Source organism: Astyanax mexicanus, chromosome 8 (genome assembly GCF_023375975.1).
Source record: "Astyanax mexicanus isolate ESR-SI-001 chromosome 8, AstMex3_surface, whole genome shotgun sequence".
NCBI classification, from domain to species: Eukaryota; Metazoa; Chordata; class Actinopteri; order Characiformes; family Acestrorhamphidae; genus Astyanax; species Astyanax mexicanus.
In genome coordinates, this window is record NC_064415.1 from 34,335,103 (window position 1) to 34,358,680 (window position 23,578).

A 23,578-nucleotide genomic window follows, 5' to 3' on the forward strand; every position below is an offset into this window, starting at 1 on the left:
CTGACCAAATGGTGATCCAACAGACTCCAAAGACACTTTTGCATAATTGGGTGTTTAAACAGGACAATGACCCACATGCACATGAATTTTTGTATATTTGCACAAAGAAGCTAACGTAGCTAAGAAGCCTTGGCAGGTTAAAATACGTTTTCAAATCAAATGGGGTATATGTATATTTGCAACCCGAAAAGTATTATTTTGATCGAGTACTGATTTCACAAAACCATTAAAAGCTTAAAACCTGTGCACCAAATTCTTGTTTGTTTAATTAAAGATGCATGGTGTTAACAAAATAAGAACAGTTCAAAGAGACCACGGAAAGCCCAATATTGCCATGATATTTATATCCATGATGAGAGTATGTAAACATCCGGCCACACTGGTTATTGTTGTGCAAGTGTTGTCTCAAGGCACAACTGACTAACACTGCCAGTGTTTGTCCAGTCTAAATTGCTGTTTGTTCCGTTGCTTGTCTTAAGAGCATGTAGTAGTCAAGTGCTGACTGAAATGATTAATTATTTAGATTTGCATGCTTGTAGGGAAGTGGTGCCTAGCAGGTCTTTTAAACATTTATTTACACTATATATATTCATTTCTGAAACCTAATTGTATTAAAATAAATTATTTCAGCTTGTATTATGCTGTTTTAAGGTACAAAGAACAAAAAAGATCTCATGCCTTTGTTGTCCTCTGCATATAACTCATACTGTCTGAATCTGGACTTCCAGCAGTGACAAGCTGTCCATGCAATTCTGTGATGAGTCAGAGTAGAAAAAAAGATGAGAAAAACGACAGTAATCGTGTGCTTAATTACACAACCCTGTAAAACTCTATTGCACACACATTTATAGACTAGTTTAATGTAAGATGAACACAACGGTACACACGGACACCATTTAATTAAATACACAGGTACAGGTACACAGCATCATGTGTGCCGATGAGCCATTGTTTGACATGCAAGCACAGTTTATTACAGTGGATCAGATGAGCTGTTCATGTCACTGACTGGTACCAGTCTATAACCAACTGCTGTAAAATAAGAAGCAGTTATAAAAAAAAAAAGTAAATTAGTGAGAGGGGAATATCTGTTCATTCTCAAATCAATTTAAAAATCATATAAAAATATAATCACCTGACATATTGTCACTGACCCTAGAAAAACCTAGTATGTATGAAATGTAACTTTAAATGTAGCAGAAATAACCTAAAAATGTCATGTGGGATTTCACAGAAATTCTTTATATTTATAATTTTAAATTTTTTAGAACTTTAATGCAAATTAAATAGAACAGAAACAGAATTAAATAAAAAATGCAGCAGAGTAAATCTAGTTAAATCCGAAAAAAAACCCCACATAAAATAAAAATCTGGCAGTTTTTTAATAAATTGTATTAAATACAAATTCAATTATAAAAAACACATTTTTTATAATTTCCCTTTGTACACCCTCAGTGAATTTAAAATAAAGCATTCAGGATGTGATTAAAGTGTACATGTTTAGCTTTAAATAATCTATATATATATTTGTATGTATCTGTTTGTCTGTATGTCTGCATGTCAACAAACACCACTGACCCAGTTCCACTGGCAACAATCCGTATGTCATAACAGTGCCTCTAACATGTATAATTTGGACTGCTTCAGTTATCACGCCTCCTTATCATTCTCTATACTCATGTTTACATTGGATTCATCAGTCCAAAGAATCTTATTTTATCACTAAGCAGGTTTTTAAAATATTTTCTATCAATCTGATTTTAATTTTCTGCTCTCAAAAGTTTAAATCATAAATGAAATCATCTGTGTTTAAATTTGTAAACCGTTTCTGTATGCTTTAACAGTGATATGAATACCTCCTTGATTCTTGAGCAGATCTTGTAATGAGTTTTTGTATTTGTGTTCACACAAATTGTTTTTGCTGTAGCTGATTTAGCCAGTGCATTCTTCCATTTTAGGAATGTACCGCAATGTTAATTTGGTCACCCCTTTGGTCATAAGTTTCTGCTATCTCTCTGATAGGTGCTTTGGCCTTCTTCAATTGTGCAGTTCATTTATTGTAATCAGATGATTTGATACAGTGGAGAAAGACCATAAAGGCACTTAAAATTAGTATAGAATCTGAAAATCCAAATTTCACTGATAACCAATGCAGCTGGATGAGGAAAAGTGTAATATGAATATAGTTTTTTGGTCACAGCATTTTGCACCCTCTTCAAGCTGAAAAAAGATTACTTTAGACCAGTATAAGGTGTAATGAAATAAAGGCGTATACACGTTTCTCACAATTAGCTAATGATAGTCTGTGATTGAGAGTGCATACTAATGCATTGTGTACTAGTCCGTCACATGCAACAACATATCATATTAAATGTGGTCAAATTTCAGACATTTTTAGAGAAACTGGATTAACCCTCTCTGTCTGAAAGCATATTTTATGAATAACAAAATCTGGGATAAATATAGTCTTATCACTTGCATGCCAGGAATCTTCATTTGGGCTCATGCGGCTGACGGGATATCGCCGCTGCCTCGGGTATTAGATTCAGTTTATCTGCTGGTGTGGTTTGCTTTCAGGGAAGAAGGTTCGTGCCCTGTTCTCCAGAGACATCCAGATCTCTCCACATCTGATATATATTGCTGGAGAAGACCACGTCACACAGAATTATCTCATCTCATAGACATTGCACAACAGATATGCACAATTTCAGTGATTTCTGTCATATATCATACAGTATTTAAATGGGTACAGACCACAAACAACAGTACCTTCAATTTCTTAGTGCCTCATTTTAAATGTCAGGGGCCTCGAAATTCCGCCAATGAAGCGTGGAGTTACTTTGAGTTTATTAATGGTGTAAAAACGTTTTTTTTTTTTTTTTGCATTTCCCTTTCGCGTGCACTTTTGGGAATGCTACGGTTGAAAGGAAGTGTGCTATTTGACAAAAGTTTGCACTTGTTATCATGTTTTACTATATCCTAAGCCTATTTAATACCATATTCCTCCTTTAATGAACAGAGGTGGGAAGAACAGCCGCAACTACAGTTTTTCAGTCTTTATCATTACTTCAATACTTTTGACTATTTAAAAAAAAGTTTTTAAAGAGTTTTTATAGTGATATGCATATAAAGGGAAATGGGTGATATAGTATTTACCCAGTCAAATACTAATATTACAATAAACACAAATATCATTTATACAAAATGTAGTGATTGCACACCATTTTATACCATGTATTCATTTAATGGTCTCATTCTATCGTTTTTTCATTCATTTTAAAATGTCTAATTGGGGTCTCTAGTATGAATGAATGCCATGTGAGCCATTTTTGTGAAAAAAAAAATTCTATTTAGCTCTGCTTTAGATCACTGAATTAGAGGTCTCTAAAGAAAGACAGGATTTGGCTCTTGCACATGAATATTCATACATGCAAATATATCACATCTGAAATATATGATATATATATAAGCTACAGGATGTGAACAGTGGTTAATTTTACACCAGAGTTCTTCTTTAAGGCTGGTAAAGTAAACAAGTGCATAAAGTCCAGAACTAAATGAACATAATATAGTAAAAATTCTTTACTCTGAAATATATTTGAGAAGAAGGTAATGCAAACAAAAATAACACGTTAATACACCTTTACGATGATAACTCAAGAGCCATCCACTTGCTAAATTTCCTTCGGGATTTATAAAGTATCTATCTATCCATCCATCCATTCATTAAGCACTAAGGGTGCACTGATTACCCTGAAACGCTAGATGGCGCGGGTTGTCCACTGGAGTGAGGTGTCTGTGTAGACGCTCTCAGGGACAGACACCGCTGTTTTAATTCACTCCTCGAAGTCTTTTCGTCCCGTCCTGAAATTACGTAGCTCTGAAATATACGTCAAATGACGTCAGGGCGGGTGATTCAGTCTCAAACTTCCCCATGGATGTGAATCCTCTGGGAGCAGCACAAACCCGAAGAGCAAAAATAGCCTGCAATCTCAAACTAACCAAACAGCACAGGACCCTAATCCCTCCTCTAGCCCTTATATTGAGTTAGAAAGCTGTTTACACCTGTGGTGTTCGCGGGTCAATTTTGACCCGTGATTTGAAAATGCTTGAAAATGCTTAAAATCACCAGTTTTCTTCCAATATTGTTTTTCAACTCATTGTTGGATTAGTATACATTCATATAAATGGAACCAGTGTGGGAAATTTCTTTAGTTGGCTCCACAGACACAGTGTTTTAAAAAGTACCACTCGTTTTTGAATGCAAAAACTATTTAAATTCACAATAAATATTTGTCATACTTATAGACTGAGTAATTAGAAACTGTAAATGTGTTATAGACCTATATTAGAGTACACCTACCAAAGAAAAAAAAATATTATTTAAAATTATTAACAATAGTGACATCTTTGGTGTTTCGGGTCAAAACTGACCCGCACAGATAAATAGTAGGATAAAGACAACAAGTGTTCAAATTTCTTTCCATAAAACAAACTTTTATTTAACCATACCAATTAACCAAGCAATTTAACTTTAACAAATGAACAATGACCAACAACAGTGTGTGTGTGTGTGTGCGCGCCTGCATTAACCATAAACTGAACATTGAAAAATAATATGATGTTAGTGCAGGTGAGTCACTCTGAATGAACTTATGAACCATGAAACTTAGCATCAGAAACTTTAACTGTGTGTGTGTGTGTGTGTGTGTGTGTGTTCAAATGCATGAATCACAGTATTTGATGGTTACTGTGTGCTCCGCGCAAATGAATTTCTTGCATGTGTAGCAAGTGGTGTTGGACTTCCAGTCCTTGTTGGCGGGGCAGGACTGGCACCTCTTCCTCTTGCTGCTCCTGGAATCTCCTCCCTGGTTTGTATCACAGGATGATGATGTGAGTGTTGGCTGAAGCCCTTTCACCAAACGAACAGACGCTTCGGTTCGGGGCAGCCTCTTTCGTCTTTCGATGTAGGGAGAAACCAGAGACTTGCCCAACTCCTCCAGAAAAAGCCTCCTCTTGAAAGGTTTTTCTCCATTCCATCCTGGATCTATTTCAGTCCACACAACACACCAGCATCCCTGTGGAGAGTTGACATCAGAATGACATTTTTGTTTTTTTTGGGACAGTAGGAGACAACTGTGGTTCTTTCTGAGAATGCAAACTTGGATGAGAGAGGACCCCTGTCTTTCGTTCTAAGAAGAGCTAAGGGAAGCTCAGGTTTGTTCTTCCTGACTGTTCCCACCATCATCAGCTTCCTCTTTAGAAGCTCTTGCGCAAGGTCATAGGAGGTAAAAAAATTAGCACAAGTTATGTTGTGCCCCCGAAGACCCTTGGTCATGTCCAGGACGACCCGCTTGCCCTGGTTCTTCTCTGGCACTCCGGTGGCAGATTTTCCGGTATATATTTGCATATTCCATGCATAGGCAGTTTTTGCATCACATGCTGCCCATATTTTGATCCCATATTTTCCAGGCTTGCTTGGCATGTACTGCCTGAAGGGACAGCGGCCTCTGAAAGGGACTAGCCGTTCATCCACTGTCACCTCTGGCCCAGGATTGTACACAAAGGGTAAATTTTCCACCCATTTGTCCCAAACCTCCCTGATGGGAGCAAGCTTGTCATTCTCACGACGAGCAACTCTGGTCTCCCTGTTGTCAAAACGTAGCACTCTTGATAACACATGAAAGGCTTGAAGGGACATTGTGGCACGAAAAATAGGGCGTCCTGACTCACTATCCCATAAGCTGGCCGTAGCTTCATTACAGGATCTGTACACCCCCGCAAGAAGCAACAGTCCCATGTGCGCATCTAGCTGTGTTTTGTTCATCTCCGTCCAGCTATCACCAAACACTCTTCTCCCTTCCATGTTGGTCATCTCAAGTAGGATACTCTGAATAGGTCGTGGAAAGAACAGTTCAAACGTTGACTTGATGTCTTGGGCGTGTGACACAGCGTATCTAGTAGGCCCTGGAGTCATTCTGAGGATGTTTTCCATCGGTGCCCTGGCTTGGGTTTGAGGAGGGCTTGATAACCATGAAATGTCACCTTTTTTTGACTTGAAGACCTCTCCTTGAGCATCTGTGACATCTGGGTCCTCCTCATCAGATGTTTGGTCTTATTCAGGGTCATACTGAACATCATCCTCCTCCTCAGACACATCCTCCTCAGCTTCACTTTCCTCTCTCTCCTCAAGATCACCATCATTACCAAAGATGTGATCTAGCACCTCATGAACAGAATACCTTTTGCTCATGTTGACTGATACTCCTACAGAATTCAACTAATAATATCCCACCCAAATCCTCTTTATATGTGCCAATGTTTGTTTATAAACAATGTATCAATAAGCTGTGAGAAAGTTTTAGTTCACGTGGGAGGTGGTGGTGTTAGATGAAGCCTCATTCCAGAACAAAAAAGCAAATGGTCATTTTTACACATTTAAACTTGAAAACGGGTCAATTTTGACCCGAACACAACAGAAGGGCTAGATCAGGCAACACATTACCAAAAATTCAATAAAACAAACATTACTGTCTATTAATACATCAATACATTTTTTATTTCTTTCCCAAAGTGTGGCTTTAGATGGATGTGTGTGTGCATGTTTGATCACTGAATATGATTATTATATGTGCAGTATTTAGCATAGGAGTCATGGTTCCATGTCCTTCACTCTTAAATATAAATGTACTTCAAATGGCTTTTTGAGTAAAAAACACTTTGTGCTCTATAAAGAACTATGTTCAAGATGAGGGTGAAGAACCTTTAAATCTGTAGAGCACCTGTACACAAAAAAGGTTCCTCAGACCTTAAAAAAAAAAGATTCTTCAAACTTGCACACATCTATTAAAGTTATATTTCTTTATGTGGCATCCTTCAAAGAAACTATATTGATAGTAGGGATGTTTGAGTGTGAGGAACCATACCTTTGGTTAAGAACCTTTTCACCAGTGCAATTCTCATACACATTGAATTTTTTATATTACAAACATGGCTCATTATGGAAGCAAAAGTGGTTATTCTATTATATCTCTTGTGTCATCCACATTGGGAATTGTGTTTGCAATAGAGTGTCATTGTAAAAAGTTTTAAATTTGATAAAGCACCTTTACACTTCACACATATCATGACTATTCCATCTATCTATGCCATCGCTTATAGATCTATTTGAAGCGTCTATGATTTTAACACTGTATCAATTAAAACCAATAAGGCCAACATGAATTCCATCCATGTTGGTCTAGACTGATTTTGTTGTTTTCCAACATAGTCAGCTTTCAGAACTTACCTCTTAACTTGTACTGGTTTTTGTTTTTATGTGTGTTTTGATTTAGGGAAATAGTTCCCCTCATCATACACCCGCTAAGAAAAATGGTAAGAGGTATGTTTTTACTATATTTCTTTGCACTTTTTCAGCTTTTAACAGACACAACTGACCTATATGATCTTGCTGTACATTTGAGGGTCCATTTGCACTGTTTGTACCTTGGTAAACAACAAAAAAGTGTAAGGCTTCTTTATTCCAGTTTTAGTTGGAGCTATAGGTGGAAATTTCTGTCTACTACTTCTGGCCACCATAATTATATTTTATTGGGAATGACTTAATAACTGACCATAAAACATACTGCACACTGAGTCATGTAACACCTAAATACCCTGAATACACCCCTGTGGGTAAGAAATCATCTCAGACTCATTCAAGGTCTTGTAAACTTAATTCAGGCTTTGACCTGACCTCACCAAAGCACTGGAGGATATTGTTAGAAACACGTTTACCTGCCCTAAAGTCCAGGATGAGTCATTTGGCACATATTAGCATTCACCTGTGGGGAGGACTGACCAGCTTTTGTTTTGTTTTTTTTTCTCCACATGAAAGAAGTGGCCCAGGTCGTCCTTACAGGCAGAAGGTCGGGGTCTGAACGTAAGTGCCTCTCTCTACGCAGGAGGAGACGTACTCCAGCCAATCACAGTCGAGGAAGGCGTGGCTTGTTGAAATACAGGTGGGGACGAAGTAACTAACGCACCTCAGAGGTCAGTGACGTCGAAAGTATCCCTCAACGCGGTGGGGTAGATGGTAGATTGGTTAGGGAGGGGCACGGAAGGGGGGGGGGGGGGGGGGGTGTAAAAAGGAGGCTCTGCCTCGCCGTGGAGAGATAAAACTCGCTGTATCTCCGCGCAGACTGAGAGATGGAGACTGATGAGACTTCTGAGAGAGAATAGAGACGAATTCTCCTCTCATCTGTGGCGGACGCAAAGTTTTAGCGAGGAGGACGCGGAGTCCAGCCGATTCCCTGAGAAGTTTTAGCAAAAGAGGAGCAAACAGAGGCGGACGGGAGGGAAGGAGGTGAGACAAGAGAGATTGAGAAAGAAGGAGAGAGAGAGAAAAAGCAAGCAAGAGAGAGAGAAGGAAAAGAGAGAGAGAGAAGGGGAAGGAGAGAAATTATTTGATCTATTCCTTCTATAGTCTGAGGGTCGCGGACTCCATCCAGCTCCTCTAGCTGCTAGAGGTATGTAACATATCTTAAGAAATAAATAAGAAGTAAAAAGTAATAAATAATTGTTTATTTTGCGTCGCTTGGATGTAGTTTATTTTTAAGATTAAATAAAGTAAGAAAGCTGTTGTGAATTCGAGGTGTTAAAAGTATAACAACTAACCTAAATGGGTAGATTCACCTCAGGCTCGTAAAAATAACGTTCAGTGGAACGTTGATGCTTGTTTTTGGATTTCGAAATGAAATTTTTTAAAATCTAACGGTCGTTTCTGTCGCTGTTTGAACTAGTAGTTGTTTATGGCTTAATAGAACGCTAAATTGTATATATTTGAATGTATTTTTTTGTAGTTAAACCGTATTTCTCTCTCTCTCTCTCTCTCTCTCTCAGTGAATGTTCTAAACGCTAAACGTTCTCTCTCATTTTTTTCTCTGCAGAACAATAATGTGGAGCAGCCGGGCTCTGGCCGTTCTCATCTACGGGCTCCTCGTGCACTGCGGCGCGTGCTCTCCTCTCGGCTACCCGAGCGTCAGGTAGGATAAGAGCGCTCGCGGATGGCGCACAGGGGACGGCACCACGCATATGTGTGTGTGCGTTTAGGTTTAGTGTGTGTATTTATGTGTTTGTGGGGACCCAATGTCTCCAGGATTATATCAATAAAATATTTCAGTTTGGCCGGCGGTAAAACACTTTTCTACAATACTGAGGGTTTTAAATAAAGGAGAATAAATGATTTTTTTATTTAACAACACAGCCCTATTTAACGACAACAACACTAAAGTCAATCGGGACACCCCACAAAGGAAGCAAATCAAGCTCTTGTATACGCACATGCCTTTGTTAAGATCAATGTGTGTAATAGACGAAGACCCTGAAGAATAATGTATTTATACAGTCTAATATTGTGTGAAAAATTGTAAACACGCACCGCACCAGCTTTCGCTTAGTTGAAAGTAAAACAAATCGGGCAAAACTAAAAAAAATTGTTTTTTTGTATGGTTTTTATTTGATTTTTATTTACTATTGTTTTTTTATTGTTTGAAAGACCATTTAATATTCCCAAAAATATGAAATCGCAACTGATCCAATTATAAAATAAATGCTTAAATATTCTACTTTAAAAAATGTGTAATGACATACATTTTTATGTTTTTTTATGATTCTAATGAGGTAAAACCTTTCTCTTTTATGATGTTCTTTTTATGAAAACAAGAACTTATTCCATAAAAAAATATAAATTTATCGTTATGATCTATGATAAGACTTTGACTTCATATTTTACGTTCTAAGGACAGGTCATTTTAATTCTATCTGGTGAACCTGATGGAAACCCGGAACTCCCATTAGATGTAACTCTCAGGTGTTGCTGTTTGTTGCAGGTTGGAGAATGCAGGCTATGAAGAGGGGGATTCAGTAGCAGATTTGGCCTTTGACAGTGACCAGATCGCTTTAAGTGGTCCATCAACTGGGGAAGATGCCTACACAATATATTATCCTTCAGAGCAAAGGTAAAGCTTCTTTCCCACTCATCCGTAATGTGAATCTTGATTTCTGTCTATGATTTTTAGGAGTGTAACATGTATATTCTCTCTGAATTGGAAAGATTGGAGTTCTTTAAGGGTGATATATCTATATGTGAATTATTGCAACATGAAAATGATAGGTGAAACTGAGGTTTAAATTGGAGAGATATATGGATAGTTTAGTTAAAGTAAATTCAGAAAAGACAAGTAAAATTAGTAAAAGTCACTGTGTACGATTTCTGAATATGCTCAAGGAGTGAGATTAACTTAGCTTTCTTAATGAATATGACTAGTGCACTGTATCTGACCACACTGTGAGTGACTGCATATATTTTTGCGTTTTTAATTGCAGAACAGAAAGACATGCAGATGGGATGTTTAATAAAGCCTACAGGAACGCATTGGCTCAGTTATCAGCCCGAAAATACCTGCATTCTCTAATGGCTAAACGTGTAGGGTAAGCATGAATACAATTTCTCTGTGCTTCTGTTTTTCTTAGGCTTTTCAGAACAATAAATCTTACTTCAATCTTGTAATGTTTTATTAAATCTTCTTTGTGGTTGCTCTATTGCATCTCTTTCTTTCTCAGTCTCTTTGTTCTATTAATGTGAATGATGTCAGTTGTTATTTAATACATTTCTGATGTAAATAACTGTGGTTCTTAAACTGAAAAAAATGTGTCTTACATTGCAAAACAATATAGATTCATTTCTTTAGCTTCTCTTCAAACTTAAATGCAGTCCAGTGGAGCAGTCGGGTAAGCTCTGAAGCCTCTGAAAAATCTTTCAAAAGTTTCACAGAACTAATAAGATATTAAGTTCAATGTTTCAGGAAATATGTTGGATAACAGTAATAACAGCCATGTTATTTGACTGACAATAAAGGAGAATAACTCTGTGTCAGGTATAAGCTGTAGTAAAGAGAATAAATTTGTGTAAATGCAAAATACAAAACGGTTTGCAATTTTTCTAGTAGATTTTTTCAAGTGTTCAAGGCTTAACCAGCTGCATCACTGGGTTAATTTAAGTGCAGTTAGAGAGTTATCTTTTTTAATACTAACGTTATTGATATGGTTGATCAGAAATGTTGGAAAACAGTTTCAGTCAGGTCACTGTAGATAACAATTCGACCTTCTTTTAAAGTGTTCTAAGATCTTTATATGCAGTCCTTCATACTGGATGCTTTTTGCCTCTCTCCCTCTCCCTCTTTGCATCTCTCTTTTACTTTCCTTCTATTCTCTATTATCTTTTTCTTCTTTCTTGTTTTCTGTCTCTGCACACAGAGGTGGGAGTGCGATGGAGGATGGCACGGAGCCGCTCTCCAAGCGCCACTCCGACGGGGTCTTCACGGACAGCTACAGTCGCTATCGGAAGCAAATGGCTGTGAAGAAGTATCTGGCCGCAGTCCTCGGCAAAAGGTATAGACAGAGATTTAGAAGCAAAGGACGACGGTTCGCCTATTTGTAGTGCTTTCGAAAAATAGAAACCGCTGACGGCGATGTATGTACAGTCCTGAGGCAGCCAGGATATGGAGATGATGAGTCGATTGCGCCTGTGTTCTTTAAACATGTATTTATGTATGAAGTGAAGACATTAAAATGAATATTTTGATAATAATACTGTTTTTCTTTTGTACTGAAGCACTTGAGAACGCACAGATCTAACTTTGTGGACCAATCGTTCAGTCTGACCAAAATATAGTCTATATATTTACTTATTTATTTTTAGACATTAAGAAAGTGATTGTGCACTTGAACGGTGTGCTCCTTATACCTTGTCTTTTACATATATCGATCTACCAATATGAGTATGAGTAAATAAATTTGTCTTAAAGACAATCATTGCATTGAATGTTACTTTTTTTTCCCTTATTTCCTAAATGTTGAAATTAAGCGTGTAGTGTTTTTTTATTTACAACAGCTCTGAAGACTTAGATTTGCACCAATTTCTACAAGACATAGACTTTGGGGCGCTCCCGGATGGGGATGATTATGAGGAATTATTGAGGAACTTGCTGGGGCAGTTCAATCTCGATCTCTCGGTGAGTTCTGTGGCTCCAGTACCATTTAGCCCCTTTTTTTCGGAGGGGTGTCTTTCACTCCTCTCTTTCTTCTGTGAAGTCCTCCTCCCCCGTCATCTATCGCTTAAATTTCACGAGCCAAACTCCTCTCCTTCCTCACCCGCTCACAACCCTCTTTGACAAACGCATTGACTTTCACACCATGGAACCTTCTCATTTCGGGCAGATGTATCTCAAATATGAATGGGTTTTTTGTCATGGACAATCAAAATAGAGGTGATGCACCTTGAAGAATGCACTTGTAATATAAAGAGGCCTGCAAGACATGCCTCTCTGTTTGAGCCACTGCCCGGCTTCTCTCCTATCCCTGTCAAAGCATGCACAGCACCTTATCTATCATCCTTCCAAGCTGTTCTTCTTCATCTTTCTATCCAAGAGTGTGGGGTCTTAGTCTGTGAGTGTGTGTAGTCCATTTATTAGGACTGTACAGTTCAGCTCTTACGGTGGTGGGCGGTGTGGGTGAATGTGTGTTTGTGTGTAATTATTTGTTTCTTGTAGGGAATGAAATCTGAATGTTTTCTTTGATGTATTTGAACTTATTTCTCACTCTGATTGCAACTACAATTTGCATATGCCTTTAGAGTTACAGATAAAAAATTAAAATTCCTTATTCCTGACCAAACTGGCTGTGAAATCTGCTCTTGCTAACATCACATACAGTATCTTGTTTGTCTGGACTGTCTAATTGATATTGTTATAATATGTGGTTCAGGAATTGGGGTTGTGTTTTTTTTTTGTTTGGTTAACCAATGTTAACGGCTTTAATCGCCCTGTTTTATGCAAATGTTTAATTCTTCCTGTTTATGCATATTTTTAAAAAGATTAGAAAGACAAATGCCAGGAAGCGATAACTTTATAGGATAAGGAATAAATATCACAGATGTGATGTAGCTTATTACAGTTAATTATGTTTTATCCATAGTTCTTTAGTCCAAATTTTTCAGGTCTGTTCATTATGGAATGTCCACATTATATAATTAAAATTGGAACTTTAAACCATAAAACTTATTTTGACATAACAGCAAAAATGAAATTCCAACAGACACCCTGCCCAAACTATGGTGTGCAAGACAGTGAGTGTGTGTGTATATGTGTTTGAGAGAAAGTACAAAGAGTGAGAAAGTGTGAGGAAGAGTGCGTGAGTGCGAAATCAATCTGTGTTTAATTATGCGTTCTCCTGCAGGCTTTGTGACGCAGGAGGGCAGCTTGCAGCTCGGGTGCCTTTGCTTCAACTTTAAAAAATGGCCACCAATCTCAGATGGCATGTTAGTGGCCCTCCAATGCTGCAAATCACCTGCTTACACTCCTCCCATTTCATTGGATCACATGACTTTCATTCAATTGTCACCTGGCCCCACCCTATTATGTTCGACTTCCTGCACCATTTCCTGTTGTTTGTTTTAGCTTCTCACTATACATTGTGTGACTGCTAGCCTCTAGAAATCATGGAACACTCCCAAATCCTGAAATTCATGCTGTGTGTAAAGTTTGATAGCGCCTGAAGCCTTACTTGAGATAAATCTTAAAAAATAAACAAATCTATTTCTTGTGTAGATGAATAGTAGATAATAATAAACACTTGGGAACCACAAAAGAGGTCACCGATATAAATGTAAAAAAATAAGGTGTTGTAAGAATTTGTATGAATAAATTTTTGTAAACAACACAATTTTGTCTAATCTTTGAAACATACCATAAAAAAGGAATGAAATTCATCCAACACATTGATAAGGATGATGCTTGTGCAAACAAAATGACTAAATGTTAATTGGCTGACAGTAGTTGGTGATTGTCACATGGCGTGGCTAAAAAATTAAAGCCTATGAGTGAAATGTGCTACATATAAGCATTAAATGGCGTGTGTTGGGTTGTCCAAGGTGGTTTAAATTTAGAAATTGCAAAGTGGGCTTTCACTTGACTAAAAAATAAACCCCCAGAGGAGAATAAATCCACTGAGTCATCAAGCAATAGCAAAACTCGTAGGGAAGGTTGAAACTGCTAGGCCATAGACTATTTTAGCAAGTCATGCATAAACTACAAATAAAGTAAACCTGAATGAGAAAGAACACTACTATTAAATCATTTATACTATTCTAAAATAATGCAGGATTTTTGGAGATATTTTAAGTTTAAATGTAACTGTGTAGAGCTGTTTGCCCCCCCAAAAATGTAATAAAGCAGCTGTATAGAAATCTATGCCTGAGCTAAGGCCCATTAACTCCCTAGGAGCACGAGAAGGGTATACTAGGTTGTTACACAAGTTTAATAGTTTTAAGTTTGTTAAGTTTTTGTGAGTGTGTGTGTGTGTAAGAGGGAGAGAGGGAATGAGTGAGTGAATGAAAGGGAGGTGTCGTCTCGCCACACTGCTATGACTCCCTGAGGTGTGTTACACGGTGTGGAGACTGTAGGAGTTCAGGGGAACCTTTTAGTGTTTGTCAGACTGGATCAGAGTTAATAACCCCTACATCACTACATCACAGCGGGGAGAAAACACTGACCTTTACAAACACACACACTGAGACATACACCCACTCCCCCCCCCCCCCTGTACACACTCACCTCTATACAAGCTTGTTCTCCTACAGCACCTTCACTCTGGTGTCGAGTGGTTTAGAAACTCCAGAATCTCAGAATAAAGAATTCAATATTTTTAAAGTTTAAAGTAATGTAGAACTTAATTCACCAAACTAATTTTCAACCCCAATAAAACTAATTTGTGTGCACTTACTTTACACTGTTAGAACCTTTATTAGATAGACCATACTTATACCACCAGTTTCTTTAGATAAACCTAGACACACCTTCTTTTCCAACTAAGTGCATCAGCCTCCGTTGCCAGGCAACAGGTCCCAGGAGGATGCAGTGTCGCCGGGAGTGGCAGTGATGGACGGTCCGGTTATGACCTGATTGGATCCAGCCATTAAACTCCTCCCAGCTGGCACAGGATGGGCTTTTTACAGTGCATGTCTGCACTCTTCTTGTCTTACCTTTATTACCATCCCATTTTGTCTGTCTTGCAACTATTTGTTCAGTCACAGACCACCCACACACTGCATACAAAAAATATATATACCATATCAATGAATAAACCGCAATTTATCAATTAGCCTGTGCTTGATTGTTTTACATTATTAAATATTGAACAGCATACCATGTATGATTAAAGACCTGGGGCCCTATCTTATATACTGCACAAGGCAAGTTGTAATGCTCATTGCTATCTTACACGCCAGCCAACAGTCTGCAAGGCTAAAAGAGTAAAGGCACTTAAGAATATATCTACCTTGATAGGTGCTGTGGTCTAGAAATGAGGTGTGTTCAGGTATATTTCTGGCATGTTTCTGACTGATTAAAACCCAGGCAACAGTCAACTTTCAGATGTCCATTGCTATCTTGGCAATGCAGTCAAGCAACCATTCTGAAAACATTCTTCTTAAAGCTTTGTGAACATTTTGGCACTGTACTTATTTTACATTTTAGACTGTTTAATGCTTTTACTAATACTGTGTTTAGTCACTTCAGTTCTAATAAGGAGTTAACACTGTAGTCAAAATGTGTCCCTACATACAATATTAAAAAATAGTTACGGAAGGAAGCAACGGATTGTAGTGCTATTCGGAAGAAAGATTACCAGGAACAACAAATTACAAACATTTAGACAGACATTAGGTTCTTTTAATCTTATTTATTGAGCTACACATACAGAAGTAGTGTGTAACACATGTTTAACGCATGTTTAACCCTTTGAACCCTAGGCTGTTTTGGTGTGTTTTTTCTATGTTTTTGTCAGTTCCTCTTTCAGGTCTTGTAACACAGTAATTATATCAGACAGACACATGCCCTGAGCTCCAAAAGCCATATGGCTGCTCAAAAATATAATCATTTAAAATGTAAAAGGAAGCAGAATTGTTATATTTTCCTGGAACTGATCATGTTTTGGTCAACATTTTACCAAGCACCTGTTTTTTTTTTTACTCATTTTTGAATGTATAGACTTTAAATAAATTCACAGCTAAGATATATTTTCAAAAATGTTTAGACTAGAGTGTTTATGAGTTGAAAGCATAAGAATATTGATGATAGTTCATTACATGACTTTATTACAAATACATGGAGAGCATCAGGCGGACTCAATCACATCTCCAGGATATATGTAGATTACTAAAAACCTGAGAGTCAGAGCAAAGTCAGAGTCAAAGCCTATGCCTTTCAGTATTTTCATCAGGACACACAAAGAAAACTATATACAAAAATGTAACATTTTTAGGCTAAATAAATAAAAATGTTTAGTGCAAAATTACTACTTAGTAAAAATGTGCAAGTAAAATAAAAAATATATTAATTAGTGCCATACCTAGCTTTAGTTTGAGTAAAGTAGGTGGTTTCACACTTTTTCTGTGGACACTTTTGAGTCATTTACTGATATTATTTGGTTTGAAACATCACAGAAATATGTCTGAAGCACTAAAGGTAAATAATATTGGTTGGGGAAGGAGATCTTACTTTTTTAGGCATTTTCTCAATGGGTTTCTTGCTAATGCTTTACTGCACTGGGATGTCATCACTATTTTTAGAAAGAGTAAGTTCCGCCCTGTCTAACCATATATGGAATATGTTTATGAGTGAAGGGATTCCTGGGTAATTAAGCTGAGAACACATGGTGCGATTTTGGACTCTGTCCGTTGGATCCTAAGGGTTGATGCAAAACCATAACTAGATGTAGAGGTTATTTATCATGTATTGTGATAATACAATGCAGCTTGTATATTCACACACATTTTGTTAATGCATTTGATAGCATCCCACACATTTTTAATCAGAAATAGGTCTGGCCATGAGGCTGTCCATGGCATAGCATGTGTGTCTTTAAGGCAAACTCTATTCATGTTGGAATAGAACAATGTAGTGTGTTCAGAAAACGCAGGGCTACTGGTTGCAGGACCTCATTAACGCAATACTGAGAGGTCAAGATCAGAGGTGATTTGGTATTGTGCAAAATGACACCAGGCCTTCTAGATGTGCGATGCATGACAACAAACTGTTGATCTTGGCACTGACCACAGTCCCTCCTTCACACATGGACATCCACACACTCATTGGTCATCTCCACCAAGACAAAACCAAGACTTGCCACTGAAGACCATTGGATATCTACAACTGTGGAAGTTTATCATGTACATAAATCTCATGACAATATTGGTCTTTCAGTAACTTTAAATAATGGATCACCAATTACTTGCAAGGTGTATTGACTTTGCCAATGTCTTGACTGCAAGGATGCTGTCCAAGAGGGACATCAACACTCCAAAATCAGTCAACACCATCTGATCACATGGCCCAGAAAAAGCTGTCTTTAGGGAAAGTTGCCCAAATGACCAGAGCTATGTTTAGCAGGTTACAAGTCAAGCATCCAATCCCAAGAACACTATTAACTGTTAAGCATGGTGGTGGTGGTTTTGGAAATTGTAAAATGGGGACAAAAATGATGAAGGACTACTTCAGGATATTTTAGCACAACTTTAAACCATAGCTGTACAACTGAAAATGTAACACATCTGGGTATTTTAACTACACAGTGACTTCAGACATAAAAGGTGATCGTGGAACCAACAGAGCAGGCAAGGATTAAGCTGCTGGAATAAACTGCCTTTCCAAAGTCTAGATTCAGCCAATATTTTTTTGATCATATAGTATAGTAGAGCACACAGAAAATGTATGATCAATCAAGTCCTGGCAGGTGTTGGTGAAAATTAGAAATTTTCTCTTCTAACATTAATTCATTTCCAAACATTCTCCTAGTGCTTCTGCATGTCCAGAAGAGAATGTTAAGTACTGGTGTGCAGACTGAATGCAGACTCTTTGCTAATTGGTATGCTGCATGGTGTTACAGCAACAGGGCAGGGAGGAATAACAAGAAAGCAACCTAGTGCAGTCAGGGGGAGCTCTGCAAACACACAGCGTGAAGGCGAATCCCAGCTGTAGGGGGCACTTTTGCACTGCTCACCCCTGAGGGGTACAAACACTCTTTGGTGAAACATGGCAGGCCTACTGATCAACATCTACTCCACTTGGAGCACATGGACTATCCAAGGATTTGTAGCACTGCCCAGCACATAGGTTCTTGAGATTTTACTAATACAGCTTTAGTAAAATGTGAAAGCGTGACTACACCTATGGTAGGAACTTTTTTGTTAAAATTAGTACGTTTAATTTTGGGTATCTGTAAACCCTGTAACAAGAATCTGGCAACTCAAAATTTCAAATAAACTTACTGGACTACATTTTTGAGTTTTGAGGCCAACTCAAGCTTTTAAAAAGGACCACCACAAGTTGTGCCAACTAGAAATCTTTAGTTTAGATAATTAATTGTTCATATATATATAAACTTCAAACATTAACGGCCCTATCTTACACCCTGCACAAGGCGCATCATGATGCTAGTTTCTATCTTGCACACTGTCAACAGACTATTTTCACACCTTGCACCCGTGCTGTTAAAATAACATCAGAGTTTAGGAATATATCTATGCTGATGGGCGTGGTGGTCTGGAAGTGAGGTGTGTTCAGGTAAATTTCTGTTGTTTTTCTGTCTTGGTGTTTAAACCACTTACTGGTTTAAACCCTGACAACAGTCAACAGTCTGCAAATCCAGCTTTTATATTAACAATAAACAGAATGAAGAATAAAATAACATGCTGTTTTCTTAAAGGACACACCAAAACACCCTAAATCATGCTGTGCGATGCACAATTGACCAGTGTGATATAGATTGTCTTTGCCACTTTCACCATTATCTGTCATTTTTGTTCTAATGCTGTTCTAGATGTGAGTAGATCTGAGTATACACAGCTTTGACACGTATTTGTACTGCACTCTTCATACTCAAACTTGTTAGCATTAAATATATGTTAGTATTATATATTATTGCCTGCGGTTGTGAGAGCCACTAATGAGTGTTTTTGGGTATATATACGTGTTTGGCTTGACTTACTTGGTGTCTTGGTGTGCATTTCTTGGCTTCCTACAATCACCAACTCATTTGGCTTGGCCACTGCCCAAAGTCACATTTGGAATAATTGGAAACCTACGGTGGCCGAGAAAGCCCAGCGCAGTGCAAATTGAAAAGCGCTGCAAAAGCACAAAACACCTCCATCAAAATTACAAGACAGGCGCAGCAAATAGAAAAACATGCTGCAAAAAGAAAAACGCGCAGCAAATAGAAAAACGCACTGCAAATACAACCACAACACAACGGAATTTTCCCGGGGGACCTTAAAAGATGCTGTATTAGCTGTATACAAAGGATGGATGTGTTTTGTGCTTTTGCAGCGCTTTTCAATTTGCACTGCGTTGGGCTTTCTCGGCCACCGTTGAAACCACAATAAATGAAAATGTAAAGGGAACATGTCCCCCTCAGATTGAATTGTGGTGAAACTTATGCCTGAGACAGCAGTAATAACATAATTCCAGCTCTCACACATTGGGAATTGTTTGCATAGCATTTGACAGTGAAACAAAAATTTCACGTGCACCCTGGGAGAACACTTGTTGAGCGCTGTTGCTGAGCGGCACAGTGGTGATGACTTGAATCTACAACCCTAGGCCTCTAAGGCTGTGCTAATGCAGATAGCTACACTGTAACATGCAAACTGAGTTACTGTGCATTTTTAAAGATTAGTTAAAGATTCAGTTATGAATAGAGGTCATCATATGAAGTTAATTGTGCGTAATAGTTTGAAGGTGGCGAGCTGTGAGAAGAGCTACGGCTTTAAAAAAGAAAAAGAGAGACAGAGATGAGAGAAAGAGAGCATAGGTCATCGCTTCAGTCCATCTAAGACATTTAAATTTTGCCTTTTCAAGGGAGCAGAAAAAAGAACAAAAACAACCTCTTTTGTTCTCTACCTCTGCTGGCTCTTTCTCACCTCTTTTAATCTTCAGCCAAATGAGAGCCTAAATGTTTAATGCCTGTAGCCAAGGCTCTTAATACAGTAAGTGTGTGCGAATGTGTGTGTCTGATGAAGACCTGGAGTAACTATCTGATCTATTCAGGGAAAGAGGCTTTCTAATAGACCTACTACTAATAATTGCAATAAACAACTAGAGCATTAGAATGATCAGGATGTAGGATGATCACCCTGCATCTCATCCCAAACTCTCCAACCTATCCCTAAAGTAGTGGAGTAAAGTAGTGGCTCCCTCATTTCAGAGAACACAGTTCTGTTTCACAATGCTGAGGGGATTTACTCGTTCATTAGAATGGGTGTTCACAAACATTTGGACATATAGGGCCAGATTTCAGACTTAGAATCAAAAAGGCAGTGATGGATAACAATATGCCAGAGTGTGAGCAGGCAAAAAGGGTCATACACGAGATATCCAAAAACAGGTAGAAGGGCTAGGCAAAGGAGAAGTCTAATAGCAAAATATAGGGCCAGCAACAATAAACAAACAGTACAGAGGCAAGTCGAAAAATAGAAAAATGAGTTGGTAACAAAAGAGCAAACAACAAAGAAAATGTGAGGTAGAAAATACCGGCAAAGAGCTACTAAAAACAAGGGGTATATATACTAGTAGGATCAGGTGTGAGTCATTTAGAAGCTCGGCGAGCCAGAACACCAAAGTCCAGCGTAGGTGCAGGCTGGGATTTGGAGTCTTTAGTGGGTGTACTTTAGTGTGAGTCCATGGCAGGCAGACTGAAAACATCAGGATTAATACAGGTGATGCTTCAATTAATTATTATTTTCAATACCTTAATTCCTCTTTAATGTGGAGCTCAAAATATGTTTTATTAGCCCTTATTAACTTTTCTTTTTGCAATACACCTTACATGCTGCATTCTCTGCCATCTGTTGCACCATTTAAGGTAGGACAGATAAGTTAGCTAGCTAGCTACTAACACAAACTACTAAAGTTTTTATGCTTGTTATGAAGAGAAGACAATGAAAATTAATTGCACATTAAACTATAGTAATATAGTGGTTATCACAATATTTAACAAGGAAAACACTTAAAGTTGTAGGTTTCTATAGTTGCTTTGTGCTGCCATCTTACCAGTGATTCTCATAAGCTTCTGTTTTAAAAGTTAGCCCTAACAAGAATGGGAACAGCCTACCCCTAGACCTTGGATTACACAGCATTTCGAATAGAGATTTTCCATTGCAAAGAATATACAGCCTGCAAATTTAAATCCAGCAAACTGGCCCATAGTGTACTTTCTATTAATACAGTATGCATATTGCTGCAAATTAAGCACAGTACAACAATGGAAGTTGTTAAAGCAAGCAACACCCCCCCCCCCCCCCCCCAACACACCCCATATTTTTGTGCAGATGATCTCATAACACCATATGGTGTTAGCATCACATGCTCTGTGTAACACAGTGACTCAAAAGAGGGGGTGAGTGGGTGTTCACACACACACACACACACACACACACACACACACACCAAAAAATATATATTTTCATTTTAATTCAGGGGCTAAAAATGTTGAGTGGCATCACACACTTATATATGGATAATTTATAGATTATTTATCAATTTATAACTTTAGATACATAGTATAAGCATATCTGTGGGGGGAAAAAAATTAAACATGTAGGTAAATGCACTTCCATCACACACAAGACAAAAAAACAGTGTTACCTAAAGAGTACCAGTCAAAAGTTTGGACACACATTCTCTCAGTCAATGTTTTTTTGTCATGAGTTTTTTATTTTGGTCACCTACGTCAAAAAGAGGTCAAAACAGAATAGCAAAAAAAAAACAGAGGAATGCAAATGAAAATGAATTCAAGTATCGCAAAAACAAAAAAGTGTGCAAAACGCGAAACCCAAAGAAAAAGTTGCGTTGCAAAATATTCATCCTAAAAAATGATACCTCACAGTATCTTCTTTGTTTGCAATATAGGATTATTTTTGCAACTCATGGAGACTATTTTTCATATATATATTTTTCTTGTCACTATTAAAAACACCAATTTGACTCCATAGGCTCACCCACAGTGTGAAGAAAAAGCAGCAACTACTGTTCAGCACCTCCAGGAACTCCTTCAAGACGCTGAGAAAACTATTCCAGGTGACTCTCCCTCATGAAGAGACTGAGATTAAAATACCAAGAGTGTGCAGATCTGTCCTCAAAGATATTTGTGTAGATTTGTTTATAGATTTGTGTTCCAGTACAGTGTTCCTGTACAGCTGAAATGTAAGAAGAGGTCCAAACTGTTGACTGGTATTGTACACATTCAAGTGGTAAACAGCTGACACAGGTAACAAGGATGGAGACCTTGCCAGAAACCAGGAATCCCTGCATACACTGCAACTATATAGAAGCTTTGGGCAAGGGCAGAGACATGTATCCAGTCAAAAACAGAGCCATGTGCCAGAACAAGACAGAAACCAACTAGGCAAACTAGGAAAGACAGACAGTAACAAAGAGAGAAAAGAACTCAACACAGGGCAGATGTAGGGTGAAGCCTAACATGTACCCTAATGCTCTAATTTCTGCATTATACTGACATGTTAAAATCAGTCTGGCCAATCAGAGAATTGATTTCATGATTGCAGAGAACTACAAACTAGAGCTTCTCTAGCTAATAAGCACTCCTATTGTTTCGTAAAATAAAAAAAATGGCAAAAACAGACAGGAGGCAGAGAAAAAGAAAGAAATGTCTGGAGTTTCTAGTCCTGATTTTACAGAACATAGAAAAAACTGCTTCAGACTTCTGAAATTCTGTTGAAATTCACATCTGATTTTCCACCTATAAAAAACAGAACCTGGTGTAAACAGAGTATTATAAAAAAAAATAAAGGTGCTACAAAAGGTTATTTAAATGATGCCACTGAAAAGCGCATTTGGTTCTATTAACAACTATTTTTGTCAAAGGAATGTAAAAAAATATATATTTTTTACATACATAGGATAAGGTTCTTTAAGTGTTAAAAATGGTTATTTACGTACCAGTGGGATCTTTCATATAATATTTTATTTAAGCTTTTAAAAGTGTATGACAATCAGTGTTGTGCGTGAACGAGTTCAAAAGAATGCGTTCATTGAACACGCTCATTTTTTTGTGAACGTTGAACTGAACGCAACACATTTTTAATAAAGAACTTGAACGAATTAGTTAACAGTATGTTACATGAACGGCAGACATCCCTGTAAATGAACGTTGGCTAGTTAATAACACACTGGCAATGACGCGGAGAGCGCGGAGCGCAAGGGTGAGAGAGAGAGAGAGAGAGAGAGAGACCAATGACGGGAGTGAGAGAAAGCGCTGCAATTAAAAAAAAAATGGCTAGTGGAAGTGATGGCACGGAGACAGACACCGATTCTCCTTATGAACATTTTCATCACCTGGTAAGAAACCCACAATTGCAGTGTCATGAGCGAATGTCTACATTGAGCAGTTTGAAAGAACGTATAGTGATTCCTAGCTTGTAGTGTGAAAAAAAGTATTTATTTGAATATCTCACGAAGAAAGTAAA

At 37.9% G+C, this 23,578-nt stretch overlaps 1 protein-coding gene and 1 pseudogene across 4 annotated transcripts; one reads left to right on the forward strand and one right to left on the reverse strand.

Moving 5' to 3' along the window:
* Positions 1–4,701: 4,701 nt before the first annotated feature.
* Positions 4,702–6,108, reverse strand: LOC111197012 (piggyBac transposable element-derived protein 4-like; annotated as a pseudogene).
* Positions 6,109–7,307: 1,199 nt separating this feature from the next.
* adcyap1a (adenylate cyclase activating polypeptide 1a) lies at positions 7,308–13,761 on the forward strand. Of its 4 annotated transcripts, XM_049483084.1 has the most exons (8): positions 7,308–7,381; positions 7,877–8,031; positions 8,180–8,507; positions 8,928–9,023; positions 9,870–9,998; positions 10,366–10,470; positions 11,296–11,430; positions 11,933–12,826. In XM_049483084.1, the coding sequence occupies exons 4-8, from the start codon at positions 8,935–8,937 to the stop codon at positions 12,210–12,212; spliced, it is 738 nt and encodes a 245-aa protein (XP_049339041.1). In that variant the 5' UTR covers positions 7,308–7,381; positions 7,877–8,031; positions 8,180–8,507; positions 8,928–8,934; the 3' UTR covers positions 12,213–12,826. The 4 variants fall into 4 exon arrangements, with proteins under 4 accessions (XP_049339041.1, XP_007230398.1, XP_015462339.1 ...); XM_007230337.4 differs by lacking the exons at positions 7,308–7,381; positions 7,877–8,031 and adding an exon at positions 13,276–13,761 and having other exon boundaries at positions 8,122–8,507; positions 11,933–12,053; XM_007230336.4 differs by lacking the exons at positions 7,308–7,381; positions 7,877–8,031 and having other exon boundaries at positions 8,119–8,507.
* Positions 13,762–23,578: the final 9,817 nt, after the last annotated feature.